This window comes from Myxocyprinus asiaticus, chromosome 40, assembly GCF_019703515.2.
Source record: "Myxocyprinus asiaticus isolate MX2 ecotype Aquarium Trade chromosome 40, UBuf_Myxa_2, whole genome shotgun sequence".
NCBI lineage: Eukaryota > Metazoa > Chordata > Actinopteri > Cypriniformes > Catostomidae > Myxocyprinus > Myxocyprinus asiaticus.
This window is the reverse complement of record NC_059383.1, coordinates 26,919,968-26,936,578: the sequence shown is the minus strand read 5'-3', so window position 1 is coordinate 26,936,578 and position 16,611 is coordinate 26,919,968. Positions and strand designations below refer to the sequence as shown.

General features: G+C 38.3%; 1 protein-coding gene and 1 pseudogene across 1 annotated transcript; one reads left to right on the top strand and one right to left on the bottom strand.

The window, feature by feature from the left end:
- Positions 1-1,651: 1,651 nt before the first annotated feature.
- LOC127430807 (phosphoglycerate mutase 2-like) lies at positions 1,652-5,470 on the bottom strand (annotated as a pseudogene).
- A 497-nt stretch (positions 5,471-5,967) lies between these two features.
- On the top strand, positions 5,968-13,453 carry LOC127431234 (neurofilament light polypeptide-like). Its single transcript, XM_051681571.1, has 5 exons — positions 5,968-6,078; positions 10,060-11,243; positions 11,403-11,527; positions 12,099-12,454; positions 12,568-13,453. The coding sequence occupies exons 2-5, from the start codon at positions 10,200-10,202 to the stop codon at positions 13,146-13,148; spliced, it is 2,106 nt and encodes a 701-aa protein (XP_051537531.1). The 5' UTR covers positions 5,968-6,078; positions 10,060-10,199; the 3' UTR covers positions 13,149-13,453.
- The last annotated feature ends 3,158 nt before the right edge of the window (positions 13,454-16,611 follow it).

The following is a 16,611-nucleotide window of genomic DNA, read 5'->3' as shown; positions in this document are numbered from 1 at the left end:
TGTAGGTCCACGCAATGCAAGTGAAAGGTGCCCAGAACTTTGAAGCTCCAAAAAAGACAAAAAGGCAGCATACAAGTAATCCATACGACTCCAGTGATTAAATCCATGTCTTCAGAAGCGATAATATAGGTGTGGGTGAGAAACAGATCAATATTTAAGTCCTTTTTTACTATAAATTCTCCTCCATGCTTAGTAGGTGGCGATATGCATGAAGAATGTGAATCGCCAAAAACAAAAGAAGAATGTGGAAGTGAAAGGGAAAGGGGAGATAAATTATGTAAGTAAAAAAGGAATTAATTATTGATCTGTTTCTCACCCACACCTATATTATCACTTCTGAAGACATGGATTTAACCACTGGAGTATGGATTACTTTTATGCTGCCTTTATATGCTTTTTGGAGCTTCAAAGTTCTGGCCACCATTCACTTGCATTGAATGGACCAACAGAGCTGAGATAGTTTTCTGAAAATATTTGTTTGTGTTCAGCAGAAGATAGAAAGTCATACACATCTGGGATGTCATGAGGATGAGTAAATGATGAGAGAATTTTCATTTTTGGATAACCTATTCCTTTAATAGAAAAAGGCCCCTACTATGCTGAGTCATGTACAGTGGCCCTAAAAAGTATTTTTGGCTTTGTTCATCTGCTTAGACAGACCAAGTATAGCCACTGGACATACTGTCTGAATTTAAACTGGCCAGCAGGGCCACTTGACAAATCAATACAAAACATTATTTGGTGCCACAAATCTAGTTTCATAAGCCTTTTACCCATACACACAGACAAGATGATTAAAGATTGTGGAAACAGGAGACATTCTTCAATGTACTTGGGTGAACTGCACTTCTTGTTGCTTGCCAATTAGCAGTCATTAATTGTGGCTCATCACTGGTCCTCTCTAGTCTCCATAAACCAAGGCTTCACATAATGATTTAAAATGAAAGTTTTAGTATAACATTTTATCAGAAAGAACCGACTCCCTGTTTTTTCTTCATTCAACACATCAGCTTGACATTAGAGGCTCCACGACCCGATGGGCGTGTCAGATAAGGGAGACATTCAAAATGCGCTCTGTTGGGGGACCTCCAGGAACAGGGGTGGAATGCAGGAATGTAGAAACTCTGCATTGTGGTGTAAGAATAACATATGTAGATATACAGTTAACCCAATATCCGATAAAAAAAGTTTTCATGTTCCACCCAGTGTTATTACAATGCATTAATTTAAAGACTTATGTTATACTTATTTTATAGAATGTTTGGAAACATTTATCTGAAATGGTTAAAGAACATAGCTACCTTCATGAAACACAACTACTGTATGAGATCTCACATGCTAGATTTAGAACAAACTGTTTTTTTTTATTTTATTTTTTTTATGTCAGACCAGATTATTGTGCAATACTTGATGTACAACGACAGATGGCAGTATAGTGCTGATTTTGTAAAGCAGACTTGGACACCCATAATCAAATAATTTCATTGCAGCGTCATTGCTCAACAAAGTTCAGTTACCATGATTTTTTACTTGTTTGCATCTTTATAGTGCTAAGTGCTTGGTATCATGATGCTAGATTGGTATCTTATCTTATTTGTATATTGATACATAATCTGCTGTAATCGAATTAAAGTAATAATTCTCCCATTCATTTAAATTATTTCATTATTTACTCAGTATCATGTTGTTCCAAACCCATATGACTTCCTTTCCTCCGTGGATGACAAAAGGAGAATGTTACAGAATGTTAGGGACTGACAGCCTCAGTCACTATCCACTTTCATTACTTTTTTCCATACGATTAGTCTTCCTACAAAATGAATTAGAGTTTGAGTGGTTTTGGGGTTATGTCTGGTTCCTACTTTGTCCTTTCCCAATCATAGATCCTCACATATGCACACGCACACCCCTGCCCTTTTGTCACAATAAAACCTGAGCTGCTGCTAATTGTGGTGCTGGCAGGTTTCCATAGCCATTATGGGCTGTCTGTGCAGCAGGCTTTATTGAGAGCTCTGACTAAATGAGCCACCACTGCACCACAGTGCGGGACAGCTGCCAGACCGAACTCAGCAACCTCTTTGGTGTGCCCTTTGGGTCAGTTTACACAGCAGTGCACCGTTCTGCTGAAATCCCTGAATTAATGCAGAGAGAAGAGAAGAGGGGGAGGAATGACTCAAGCGAAAAAGGAGGTACACAAAATGGTGGTCACTTTTATTTGCTGTGTCAGAGTGGGGCAGTCCAACTCAAGGGGCTTACAGATAAAGAGTGGGCTGTGCCATGTGTACACTCTCGTTCATTCTGTGGTCTTCAAACAAGATGCGTTGTTTGGCCTGCATTCAGTGGTGCACTCTTTTGCCATAGCACTTTGGGTGTGGGATGAAGTTAAAGGGATAGTTTACCCAAAAATGAAAATTCTGTCATCACATATCGGTTATACCAATTCATCTGTGCTGATAGTTGCTTTTGGAACTATCGGTTATTGCCAAAAATCTATTTTACCTCTGTGGCTGACGCTAGAGGATTCTACTGTAGAGCGGCTTCATTCTACTATTTCAAAGCAGCCTCTAGATGTCAAATAAAAACAAGCATGTAGGAATTTGCTATATTTAAATCTTTCATCATTGACAATATTCATCCATATTTTTATCCTCACTTCAATGCATATTTTGTAATTGTAATGGAGCTAAGTCTCCATCATTTCAAAATAAGTATCCCTTGTGTGTTTTGGACTTGTTTATAATCAAAAGTCCTGCATTATGCACTAAATCTTTTTTTCTGGTTATTATTGGGATTTTGATTGAACAATTAACTGCACCTGAGGTTTTATTCATTTTTTACTTTTGATGCCTCTATGTCTGTGCCTGTCACAGTAAGAAAAGACTAAGAATTGTTTTTAAAATTCTATAAATACATTTTAAAAACTATCAGCTTAATCAGTTACCAGACTTTCCACCACCTTAGTTATCGTATTGGCAAAATCCACTATCAGTCGACCTCTATTATTTACTCAAACTCATGTTGTTCCAAACTCATATGACTTTCTGTCTTCTTTGGAACAGAAAGAGACAGAGGCTGTCCTTCTGCCCAACATTTCCTTTTGTGTTCCACTGAGAAATTAAGTCATATAAACTTTAAATGTTGAGTAAACTATCCCTTTAAGAAAAAGCATATTGGGCGTGTTTCAGTCTCTAGGTCTGTGTCAACTCTTCACTTTTTGACCTTGCCCTGGGCGGCCACAGCCTCCGTGGCTTTACGCACATTTCCTCATCTCCCAGGAACTGCATGGGTTTGATGGGCTTCAGGTCCTTGTCCAGCTCGTAAATGATGGGAATGCCTTTGGGCAGGTTCAGCTCCGTGATGGCCGAATCTGACATGCCTGAAGAAGAAGGTTATCAGCTTATCGTACATACTGCAAAGTTCAGATTCTTAAAGGGATAGATCACTCAAAAATTTTAATTGTGTCATCATTTACTCACCCTCACAAACCTGTATCACTGTATTTCTTCCATGGACCAGAAGAGGAGATGTTAGGCAGAATGATAAGCCCCAGTCTCCATTCACTTTCATTGTATGAGAAAAAGATGCAATGAAGGTGAATGGTGACTGAGATTAACATACTGCCTAACATCTCCTCTTCTGTTCCATGGAAGAAAGAAAGTCATACAGGTTTGGAACAACATGATGGTGATTAAATTCTGACACTATTTTCATTTTTTGGTGAACTATCCCATTTAGGTTAAAACACTCATTCTTTGAACATGCTTGAAGACTTTTCTGAATTTGAAATCCCTGACCTCTATGACCATTAATTCATGCAGTGTATCTTTCTCTAGCTCTCGGGGTAGATATATATATATATATATATATATGTAGCTTAGACCCTGGCTGGTTTATGCTTGTTTCATTTATGTATATATAATTTTTCTTACTGAGGGGTACTAATGTGGAGAGGGGATACTCACCCTCTAAGTGCTTGACGATACCACAGAGACTGTTGCCGTGGGCTGCAATTATTACAATTTTGCCAGCCTTGATTTCAGGTGCAATAATTTCATTCCTGAAATAGTGTCCTTCAAGCTTTCACAGATGGGAAGCTAACTGTCTTTCAGACCCTTGTAGCACATTGACTGGTAAAAAAGATAAATGGAACACCATTCAAATCTGCAGCCATTACACCATCAATGTTTATATGTGTGACATAACAGTAAAGAGTCATGGGGCATAAGCCACATTAATGAGAAATTCTGTCATCACTTACTCACCCTCATGTTGTTTTAAACCCGTATGACTGTCTTTCTTCTGTGGAACACAAAAGGAGATGTTAGGCAGAATGTGGGCCTCACTAATCACTTTCATTGCATCTTTTTTCCATACATTAAAGTGAATTGTGACTGAGGCTGTCATTCTGCCTAAGATCTTCTTTTGTGTTCCACTAAAGAGAGAAAGTCGTACGGGCTTGGACCAATATGAGGGTGATTAAATAATAACAGAATTTTCATTGTGGGGTGAACTATCCCTTTAAAAGTACCACTTTGATGATTTTTACTCTCTTGTCCACAATAGTGCTTTCTATTTCAGTATATGCCTCTATTCCAATTACAAAATAACACAGTCCCTCTTTTTTACCTCACTGATGATCTTGTGGTATGGATGGTCCTTATCCATAGGAGGAGGAGAAATATCAAATGATCTGCGCCAGATCTTGACCTGCTCCTCTCCATGCTTTTCTGCTGTCTCTGCCTTGTTCAGACCAGTCAGACCACCATAATGGTGTTCATTCAGTTGCCAGGTACGTATTACGGGCAACCACATCTGGTCTGTGCCCTCCAGGATGGTCCACAGAGTCTTGACAGCACGCTTTAAAACGGAGGTGTAGCATACATCAAACTTCATGCCAGCATCTTTGATGGCCTGAGCACCCCGCTTGGCTTCCTCTAGTCCCTTCTCACTGAGATTAGCATCGAACAAGCCACAGAAACGGTTCTCCTGGTTCCAGGAGCTCTCACCGTGACGTACAATCAGAAGATGATGAACAGCAGTCATATTGACAGAATATTGGTATTACTACTATATTTTCCACACTTCCATTCTTGCTGCTGTGCACACACACTCTGTGACAGACAGTAAACCCTGCATGCCCAAGGATTGCTCTTTTTATAGCATTCTGGAATGTTGCCCGCCATGAATGTCATCTCTCTCCTGCTTTCAACCAATCATAATTTTTCACCTTCAGATTGACAGTGGAACCTACCTATAAACCCTTGAGTTGAAGGGGGTGGACTGGATTTCTTTTTACTGCTCGAAGGGCAGAGGTCATGAACGCATTCAAAATAGCAACATGACTTTTAAACTGAGATCTGAGAAAAGTGCAAAGATCAGAGTCAGCCTATGAGAATCTCAGAGGCCTAGAAGAGGGCACCTAAATAAACTTTTATTGTGCAAATACGTACAAGTGGAGGCCCAGTAACATAAAGAATATGTTAGGCTCTGTTGGTCCTCAAAATGCAAGTGAATGGTGGCCAGATCTCTGAAGGTCCAAATATCACATAAAGGCATCATAAAAGTAATCCATACGACTCCAGTGGATACATCAATGTGTTCTGAAGTGATCCATCGATGTTGGGTGAGAACAGACCAAAATATAACTCCCTTTTCACTGTACATCTTGCCATTGCAGTCTCTAGGCATGATCATGATTTCAAGCTCGATTACATTTCCTAGTGCTTGATGCATTTGCAGAGTGCTAGATGGCGCTGTAGGAAGTACAATCAAGCTTGAAATCATGATCGCCAAGGAGACTGTTGTCAAAATTTGTAGTGAAAAGGAATTACATTTTGGTCTGTTCTCACCCAAAACTGATTGGATCACTTCAGAAGACATTGATTAAACCACTGGAGTCGTATAGATTACTTTTATGATGCCTTTATATGAAATTTTGGCCTTCAGCGTTCTGGCCACCATTCACTTGCATTGTATGGACCTACAGAGCCGAAATATGCTCCTAAAAATCTGTATTTTTGTTCAGCAGAAGAAAGAAAGTCATACACATCTGGGATGGCACAGGTGTGCAACATGAGGGTGAGTAAATGATGACAGAATTTGCATTTTAGGGTGAACTTTCCCTTTAATGTCCCCATAAGTATGCGTAAAGATACACAGATGTGCAATAATATGGATAAGTTTAAGGAAAAAAAACCCATTAAATTCTTTGCTTATTTGCCCTATATTTTGAGGGGTAACATTTTAGAATACTGTTTCATACTTAATAGGTAACTATGCAGGAATTAATGCAGGACAAATGAGTATTAGTACTACATTAACACTTATTAACTACTATTAACTAATATGGAAACACAATAAACTAATCAGTAAGTAATAATGATCCTATGACTGTGGTAGTTCACTGTTAGCTAATCGATAATTACTTTTAATTTAAATATTTTAATGTTACTTTTTAATTTTACGTAATTTATATGCCTCATTGAGAACTATTAACTAACTATGGCTAATTTAAAATAACTAATAATGAATTACTCATCACAACATTAACTCTTCAAAATGCACTGTCAAAAATGTAAAAAATCATAATTTCACTGTCAACTTTTTTAGAAATGCATATGTGTCATGTGTTCTTTAACACATCAGTGTTAATCAGTTAAGAATGTAACACCACTTTTAATCACTATGCTACAGTGCCTGTTAGAGTATGCTTGAAAAAAGCCTATCTAAATGTGTTAAAAAATGTGTGAAACCAACATAAATACAAATATTACATTATAAGAATTTGGCACCTGCATTGTAAATGATTATCATCTCTGACATCCTTATTTGTTATTGACTCGTATATAGATATCTGACATTAAATGATTCTAGTTTGATAAGCTGATCAGGTTAAGTCTGGCTCATAAGTCTGGTTAAAGAACACAGAGGCACAATGTCATGCTTCTCTAAAGCATTTTCATGTTGACAATATATATATTTTTTTATTATTGTTCACATTTTAGACAGTGGATTTTGAGGTGTTAATGTTGTGATGAGTAATTCATTATTAGTTATTTTAAATGAGCCATAGTAAAAAAAATATATATATTTTTTTTATCACCTTTTCTCCCAATTTGGAATGCCCAATTCCCACTTAGTAGGTCCTTGTGGTGGCGCGGTTACTCACCTCAATCCAGGTGGTGGAGGACAAGTCTCAGTTGCCTCCGCTTCTAAGACAGTAAATCAGCGCATTTTATCACTTGGCTCGCTGTGCATGACACCGCGGAGACTCCGCATGTGGAGGCTCATGCTACTCTCCGCGATCCACGCATAATTTACCACGTGCCCCATAGAGAGCGAGAACCACTAATCACGACCACGAGGAGGTTATCCCATGTGACTCTACTCTCCCTAGCAACCGGACCAATTTGGTTGCTTGGGAGACCTGGCTGGAGTCAATCAGCATACCCTGTATTCGAACTAGCGACTCCAGGGGTGGCAGTCAGTGTCAATACTCGCTGAGCTACCCAGGCCCTAATTTCAGTAATTATTGATTAGCTAACAGTGAACTACCACTCACTTGAGGTCACTGTTGAAAAGAGAACAAGGAATAAAATTAAAAATGGTTTTGTATTTTGAAGGTCATCCATTACACAGTGTTTTTAATGGACTTAGATGCTCATTTAGTGAATGACTAGTGATGCCTCAGTGTTATACTGAACGACTTAGAAGGACTTTTGTCCCAGCAGCAGTCAGATTTTTCAATGAATATTTGTAGATATGGTATAGATCTATAGCACCATCAGCTGATAATCATGTCTCATTGGCATTTTATGCCTTTTTTTTAATTTGTTGATATCTGTGAATGCATCTATATTGTTTGTTGTTTGTACATGTATGAGTTGAACTGGTGGCAAATGAGTTCCCCCACAGGGATTAATAAAGCTGTCAAATCAAATCAATGTAATACTACTCATTTGCCTTGCATTAATTCCTGCATAGTTACCTATTAACAAACTCCATTTTTGAGCATTACAGCTTGGGTTAATCCTCCTTGTTTGGATTCAAGTGGCGTTCCACCTGTATGATGATGTAAATTTTCTCAGCATTTATTGGTAAATAGCTCTGTGGTTTCAATCAGTGTGTGAATTGTCTTCACTGTCTTGTATGGAGGACAAGATCTAACAAAATAATAATAATTAAAAAAAAGAATTTCAACATATTTTTAATGAACCTCTTAAACCCGGAGCGACCCGGTACCGGGCCATCTAGGGGGCGCTGATCACGAAACAATTATATGGTATTATTCAACAACCACTTGCTTGATCTGCACAAATTAGGTGTCATTTTAAAGCTTTGACTCTTTTCAAAGAATATAGCTGATCTGACCAATTCTAAAATACTGCTTTTAAATTTGTTGATAAATTAGAACTGTTCCATTAAAAAATGCGCAAATTTGCGATCACAACAACAGTAAAAAAGATAAAAAAGATCACACAGCAAGTGTTATATATGTTTGGAAAGGCCTTGATTAGTAGAAAATAATGAGCAAATTTGTTTCATTCATAGACCAAACTAAAGTGAGTATTAGTGTGTGAAATCCATATGTATTTGAAGAAAAAACAAATGATAAATAGCCTTTCCATCACATTTTGGTTTACTATTTCATGAAAAATAAACATCATAGAAAAAATGACCTATCACAACTTAAAGCAGGTGATCCTGAATCAAACAAGCCATCACTCGATGTCATACGATTTGTAAATCCAGAGATATTACTCAAAAAGTGTCCTGAGAGCTACCGTGGTTAGCCTAAATGGCGATCTCTATAGCAACGCTGTTCTCTGGGAGCATCTCCTTGAAACACGATTCTTCACGTTATAGATGTGTCAGATCATTCTCATTGGATCTGTGTTCAGTGTGGGGGTCAATAACAGAACCAGAGCGCAACGCACATAATAGAGGGTGCTCAACGCACATTTTTGGAGTGATGGAATTAGGGGCTAAAATGAGGTGAAATGTTTCATATGAGACATAGCTGATATAATTGTAAGTGTTTTTATATAATTAAAACAAAAACAAATTATTATTATTTTTTTTTTAGATTATCGCATTCATAGTTCTCAGTTATTCTGTTCAATAAAACACATGAATTATGGTTTGGAGAGATTTTTGGACACTTTGGTAAATAAAAGGCCACCTTGGAAACCATGGCTCAATATTCTATAACTTTGGATTTCTTTGTCCTATCAACACATTTACACTAAAGTAAATTTTTGGACCGTCCATACTTCCTGTCTAAAACGTATAATGTCAAACTGAATAATAACTGAAAAGTTTATTTTTTTTATGTTTTAGAATTTTGTGTGTTTTGTCTGCGGTGCGGTGTTGTAGCATAAGAGTCTCTGAGCAGGATCTAAATATATTTTCTTACATTTTGAAAGGTTTTCTAAAAAATGTATACCATGCAATTTTGTTTTCTTACTTTTTGGTATGCCATTTTTGTGGAAACCCTTTCAAAATGACTTTAGGGTGTAAGGGGTTAAGTATGAAACAGTATTCTAAAGTGTTACCTATTGGGGTAATACATTTTTTTACTACCTCTCATATCCAGCAGAGGCAATATTGTATTTCCACAGGTAAAGCACAGAAAATAGAGCTAAAAGCATTGCTCACTTCTTTTTCTAAGCACCCCGCCACCTCCCTCCTTTCCTCCTCCAGCTCTCATCACTGTATCTGCAGTGGAAACTATCCACTATATGTGTATATTTGTAGATATACTATAAGAATATTGGTACCTTATGTACTTACATGCTAAATTCTGTAAGCTGCATGTATACAAATGATCCTTTGTTTAACTGCAGCTTCTTATGCACAGATGACATTTGTGGCAGTCAAAAAGAGTATAATGGGGAGAACCGAAGCATAATATATTATTGGCATTTTGTATTATGATACTTTCTGAGCAAAAGTATCATTATTTCTATCTTTACACAATTGTGTTATACTCCTTGTCTTGCACATTGCATATAGATCTACTCTTTCTCTCCCTCTCTGCTATTGATACTGCATTGTCAGAGTTCAGAAAATCACTTGCGTCAGAGCTCCTTTCTGGCTATATAAGCTAAGCTGACTGCAGTGGGAGCAGCAGATCAGTCGGTAGCAGGCTGATCAAGCTGACTGTGGTACTGCGGCTCAGAGCATTTGTCCTTGGAGCCATGAGTGCCGTCGGGTTCGACCCGTACTTCTCCTCGTCCTACAAGCGTTGGTATGTGGAGAGCAGCCCCCGGGTACCTCAGCGTGGGCGATCACGCACCACGTTCTCTGCCCACTCACCCTCTCTCTCCTCAGCTCGACTCCACTATGCCTCCCCCGGCCGGACCTCTACCTCTCTGCTGCTGAGCAGCCCAGGACGTGCAATGGACATGGACCTCAGCCATGCTGCCCAGGTAAGCTATGAGTCCCGAGCAGTCCGAACTCAGGAGAAAGCCCAGCTGCAAGATCTGAATGACCGCTTTGCTGGTTACATCGAGCGCGTCCATGAACTAGAGCAGCAGAATCGTGCTCTGGAGGCTGAGCTACTCCTGCTGAGGCAAAGGCATGTGGAGCCTTCCCGTTTGAGGACTTTGTACGAGCAGGAAGTCCGTACCCTGAGAGCTGCTGTGGAGGAGGCCCGTATGGAGAGGCAGGCTACACTGAGCCACAAGGAAAGCATGGAAGATACATTGCGGGCCTTGCAGGCCAGCTATGAGGAAGAGGTAGTTGCCCGCGAGGACACTGAAGGCAGGCTACTGGAGGCCCGCAAGGCGGCAGATGACACCACTCTGGTCCAGGTGGAGCTGGAAAAAAAGGTGGATATATTGCTGAATGAGCTGGCTTTCCTGAAGAAGGTCCATGAGGGTGAGATCTCAGAGCTGCAGGCCCAGGTTCAATACGGTGCCCAGATCGCTGTTGAGGCAGAGGCCACTAAACCTGATCTGTCCAGTGCCCTTCGGGACATCAGAGCCCAATATGAGAAGCTGGCAGCCAAAAACATCCAGTCAGCCGAAGAATGGTTCCGCGGGAAGATGGGCAATCTGACCGAGAGTGTAGCCCACCACACTGATGCAGTGAAGAATTCGAAGGATGAAGCTGGAGAGTATCGTCGTCAGCTTCAGGCATGCGTCCTCGAGATTGATGCCTGCAAGGGCCTGAATGAGTCTCTGGAGAAACAGCTGAGAGATGTGGAGGACAGGCAGAGTGCTGAGATTTCTGCCATGCAGGTTAGTAGGTTTATATTGTACATTCTGAGATTTGGTGAATGAATCTTTAGCCACATTCTGAGTATATTATGTCCTCAGAAATGATGGAAACATATTGTGGCAATAAATTACAGTTCTATAACATATCTAGCACTATTTAACATTCATTCTTCCCCGCAGGATACAATCAACGAGCTTGAGGATGAACTTAGAGCCACTAAGGGTGAGATGACAAGATATCTGAGAGAGTACCAGGATCTTCTCAATGTCAAGATGGCCCTTGATATTGAGATAGCAGCGTACAGGTACTAACACAGCAGTATTAAATGCTCAATAATTTGAATAAAATATCAATAACAATATCAAACATTAAAAAAATGGCAATTTTTTTTTATTTGCGACAAAGTGGCAAATGTCAGTGCTCGAAGAGGGAAAGAAATCCATGCTGGTACTCCCCTTCGCAGTTACATTTTGAGCACTTCAAAACAGGATGTTTCGGTTCCCAGTTTCATTGCTTAATTATGGGATAATAGGCATCCCACATAGGACATCTCCAATTTGGCCAAAATATGTGACATCCCAGCTAATACGGGAGAGGTGGCAACCCTATTGCCTTCATTGCTAGAATTGGTGAACCTGCAGCAAATCTTATGCAACTTGCCACTACTGCAAACACTTGTTTGGGAAACCTGTGGGAGCAATGAAGAATTTGGTGCAAAGCTCATTTGCATGTAAAAAATAATGAGGGAAAAATTTGTGGCATGTTTGCCCCAGGGGTTTGCCAGAACTCTAGAGTTTTGTAAGGGGATGTATTCATATTACTTTCAATGTTTCTGATTTTTTTGTGCATATAACATGATCTTTTTTCATTTGCAGGAAGCTTCTTGAGGGGGAGGAGTCTCGCTTCAATGTGGGTGTGGGAGGTCTGGTTAGTGCTTACTCTATTGGTACTGTCTACTCCCGGCCCATGTTCTCACTGTCCACTCTGAGCTCTGGCACCCCCTATCTGCTCGGCTCTCGCCTGATCAGCACATCCCTCGCTGAAGATGAGGCCATTACAGCCAGTCAAGCTCAAGAAGCTGAAGCCAGTCCAGCCAGGGAAGAAGAAGAAGAAGAAGAAGAAAGTAAGGAGGAAGAGAAGGAAGAGGAGGAGAAAGAAAAAGAGGAGGAAGAAAAGGAAGAGGAAGAAGAGGATCAGGAAGAGGAAGAAGGTACCAAGGATGAAGAGGAAGGTGAGATTCAAATGTGATGTAGTATTAGGGGTCATCTCATTTTGCAATCCTCATAATTAATTTATTTTTGTTGACAAGATATACATCACTAAATTACTGTTTTATAACTTCAGGTGGTGAGCAAGAAGAGGAAAAGGAAGATGGGACAGAGGAAGAAGAAAAAGGAGAGAAAGAGGAGGAGGCTGAAGAAAAGGAGGATGTTAAAGGGGGAGATAATGAGGAGGGAGACGAAAAAGAGAGAGATGGGACAGAGGAGGGTGAGCAGAAAGAAGGGGAGGATGAAGAAGGGGGGAAAGCTGAGGAGGAAGTGGCTGACAAGGAGGAGACTGAGATGGAAACAGAAAAAAGTGAAGAGAAAGCTGACACAAGTGCTGACAAGGACAAAGAGGACACTGGAACAGACAAAGACAAGGGAGAGAGTACTGAAACAGAGGCTAAGGCTGAAAAAGCCAAAGAAGAGGTAAAATCTGAGCCAGCCAAAGAGAAAGGCAAGGAAAAACCAGATTCTGTGCCTGAACCTGAGTCAGTCAAGGATGAAGGCAAGGAGCCAGAGAAACCCAAAGCAAAGGAAAAGGCAGAGCCAGAAAAGGCCAAGGGCAAAGATGAAGATGAGAAAGGCAAGGGTGATAAAAAGGAGAGTGTAAAGCAAGAAAAGGGGAAAGAGGAAACTGAAAAACCCAAGGGGAAGGAATAATGTGTAGGATCTACAACAGCACAAATACAGCCTGATCTGCTTCTCTAGTCATTCAAACTGTTACTTATCAATATGCCTTGATAAATGGTGCTCAGTGCAAATTGCAATAAAATGTCTGAAACTACTGTCAACTTCAGCTTTTCAAAATGATAATGATTGTTTTTGAGATTCTTTTGAGATGCTTTACATATTTGAGTGAATGTATGCTTGTGAAGTAGATTATATTTTTGAATGAGGCAACAGTCTTGCGATAGATTACAAAAAGTGAAACCTTGCTGCCAGTGTAATAAAAACATGCTTCTTGAAGATCAAAGAGTTTTACTGATTGATTATTTACATTCTGTTTATTGGTGTAATAACTATTCAAAGCTTTCTCACACAGAAGTTCTCTATGTCTGTTAAGGACAAATTTGGTTTAATGGATGCTACTAGATATTTAAACCACATCTAAAGCTTTCAAATATAAAAAGGATAAAACTGCAACATTTGTAAATATTATACAAGTATTTATAAGGTTGTGAATTTAATGGATAAAATTAAATTTTAAATTACATGCAGAATGCCTCTGATTAGGGTAAACATTTAGAGCTTTATAAGACATCATATTGTCTAATCTAAAGACTTGGATATTTTTGCTGATTAGTCTTGTTGTCTAGATAAAGTACAAACATACAATAACTGCAACATATGACCCTTAAGTGATATTTCACCCAAAAATGAAAATTCTATCATCATCATTTTGTCATCTCATCCTCACATTGTTTCAACCCCATTTGACTTTCTTTTTTCTGTGGAACACAAAAGGAGTTGTTAGGCAGAATGTCAGCCACTGTCACCATTTACTTTCATTGTATCCTTTTTCCATTCAATGAAAGTGAATTGTGACTGAGGCTGTCATTCTGCCTAACATCTCCTTTTGTGTTCCACAGAAGAAAGATCGTTATTTGGGGTTAGAACAACGTAAGGATGAGATGACAAAATGATGATGACAGAATTTACATTTTTGAATGAACTATCCCTTTAAACTCACATGTTGCAGTTACTGTATGTTACTGTATGAAAAAAAATAAAAATAAATCATGCCGGTTTGGAACAACATGATGTGAGTAAATGATATTAGAATTTTCATTTTTGGATGAACAATACTTTTAATAAACTAATTATGGCCACTTGTACAAACATGGTAAAAAGGTTTCAAATATACCTCAAAAACCAAGATGGGAACAAACCTAACCTATTGAATAAGGAACTTACAATCATGTCTATGTTTAATTTTACATCAACATTTCTTCTGAAAAAAAAAAAAAAAAAAAAAAAGTAAAACATTCTAGTACACGTACAGGAAATTAGACTCAGTAAAACACAATACAAACTACTGCAGTATGAAAACTACACCCAAAATACCTTGGTTACAGCAGTGCAACTGTAGAGATTACAGTACTGATGTGTCCTAATTCCCAAATTTGTACTGCACTGCTGTAGCATACTAAACTTATGATGCAACTGTCAATAATTTTAGGAGAGTCCTTGCAGCTGCATCAGGAAAAAAGACCATGGACTAATTTATATGTAATGCTGAGAGTGTTTGTTGATAGACAGAAAATACAAAAAGCATTTGGATTAATGCAACTATTTCACTTTATTTGAAATTATGCAGCATGTCTAATATGGTCCATTAAATAAAAATATAGATGCCTTAAACAGCCTATAATGATCTTCATTGTATTATGTATCATATTTCTAAGATGGTGCACTCTTGTTCTGCATTGCAGCAACATTTTTTAAAGAAGTCACACACACAGCTCTGCAGATATTCACAAAGATGATCCAGTTCGACAAGGCAATTTTTTATTTTTTTTATCTTTATCAGCCCACAAATATACAGTATTTATGATTACACACAGGCTTTTTAGGCAGATCTTTGCAGAGTTGCTGATCTTGCTGCTCTAGAATTCATAGTCTGATGAGGTATTTGCAATCCAAACAGATTAAAAGCTTAAAGGAATAGTTCACCAAAAAATTCTCTCATTATTAACACCCTCAGGCCATCCCATGAGTATGACTTTCTTTCCTCTGCAGAACATAAATAAAGATTTTTTGAAGAATATCTCAGCTTTGTAGGTTCATACAATGCAAGTGAATGGTGGCTGGAACTTTGAAGCTTTAAAAAGCAAATAAAGGCAGCATAAAAGTAATACAAACAACTCCATTTGTTAAATCCATGTCTTCTGAAGCAATATAATAGATGTGGGGGAGAAACAGATCAATATTTACATCCTTTTCTACTATAAATCTCCACTTTCACTTCCACATTCTTCTTTTGTTTTTTAGCGATTCGCATTCTACTTGCATATTGCCACCTACTGGTTGTGGCAGGTCAAAGGAAAAAGTAAAAAACAAAATTTATAGTAATTTAAGACTTAAAAAGTGATCTGTTTCTCACCTTCACCTATCATATCTCTTCATAAGACATGGGTTTAATCCTATGTCCTATGGATTACTTTTATGCTGCCTTTATGTGCTTTTTGGAGCTTCAAAGTTCTGGTCACCATTCACTTGCAGTGCATGGACCTACAGAGCTGGGATATTCTTCTAAAAATTTTAATTTGTGTTCTACAGAAGAGAGAAAGTCATACTGTACACATCTGGGATGGCATGAGGGTGAGAAAATGGGTGAACTATTCCTTTAACAATAGAGAAAACCTGTAATGCATAATTTTATTTTCATTTTATTTTATTTTATTTTCATTTCAATCACCTGATCAGTCCAAAACTTGTAAGGTAACCTGAATGACTTTTACACACATTATATTTTTCTGCCCCAAAGTGAAGGCAGCTGTTAAGACTGTATAGGCTTCTAATATCACTTCTATTTTTAAATTTTAAACAATCCGTTCTTGAGTTACATTAGGGACATACTGTATATCACAATTTCCATTATTTCTTAATGCTTTTCTTCACTTTTGGACACTTTTTGCTCATACTCAAAAATCTTTGGTGTTTCTGTAAGCAGTTACTCTTAGAATTTGCATTAAATGTTGACACTGACATAATAATTTAATTTGGGGATATAGACTATAAAGGAAATCTCACCTAAATATTCTGTCTTCATTTACTCATAATAATGTTGTTCTAAACCCATATGAATGTACTGAAACAGAATGTTAACCTCAGTCACCAATCACTCTCAATGCATACTTTTCCATACAATGAAAGTGAATGATGACTGAGGCTAACATTTTGCCAAACATCTGTTTTAGTGTTCCACGGAAAAACGAAATATTTCACAAGTTTGGAGCAATATGAGGGTGAGTAAATGATAACTGAATTTTCATTTTTGGGTAAACTATCCCTTTTAATAATAAACCCAAAATGTTATTTCCAGCTCTTACAAAGAATATCACAAATTAAGTTGCATAAAAATGCATGCATGAAAAATGTAAAACAAACACAGAGGAAAAAA

Coding starts and splice junctions, on each gene's coding strand:
- LOC127431234 (XM_051681571.1), top strand. CDS start 10,200: ATGAGTGCCGTCGGGTTCGACCCGTACTTCTCCTCGTCCTACAAGCGT. Junction 11,244..11,402: donor CTGAGATTTCTGCCATGCAG/GTTAGTAGGTTT, acceptor TCTTCCCCGCAG/GATACAATCAACGAGCTTGA. Junction 11,528..12,098: donor ATTGAGATAGCAGCGTACAG/GTACTAACACAG, acceptor TTTCATTTGCAG/GAAGCTTCTTGAGGGGGAGG.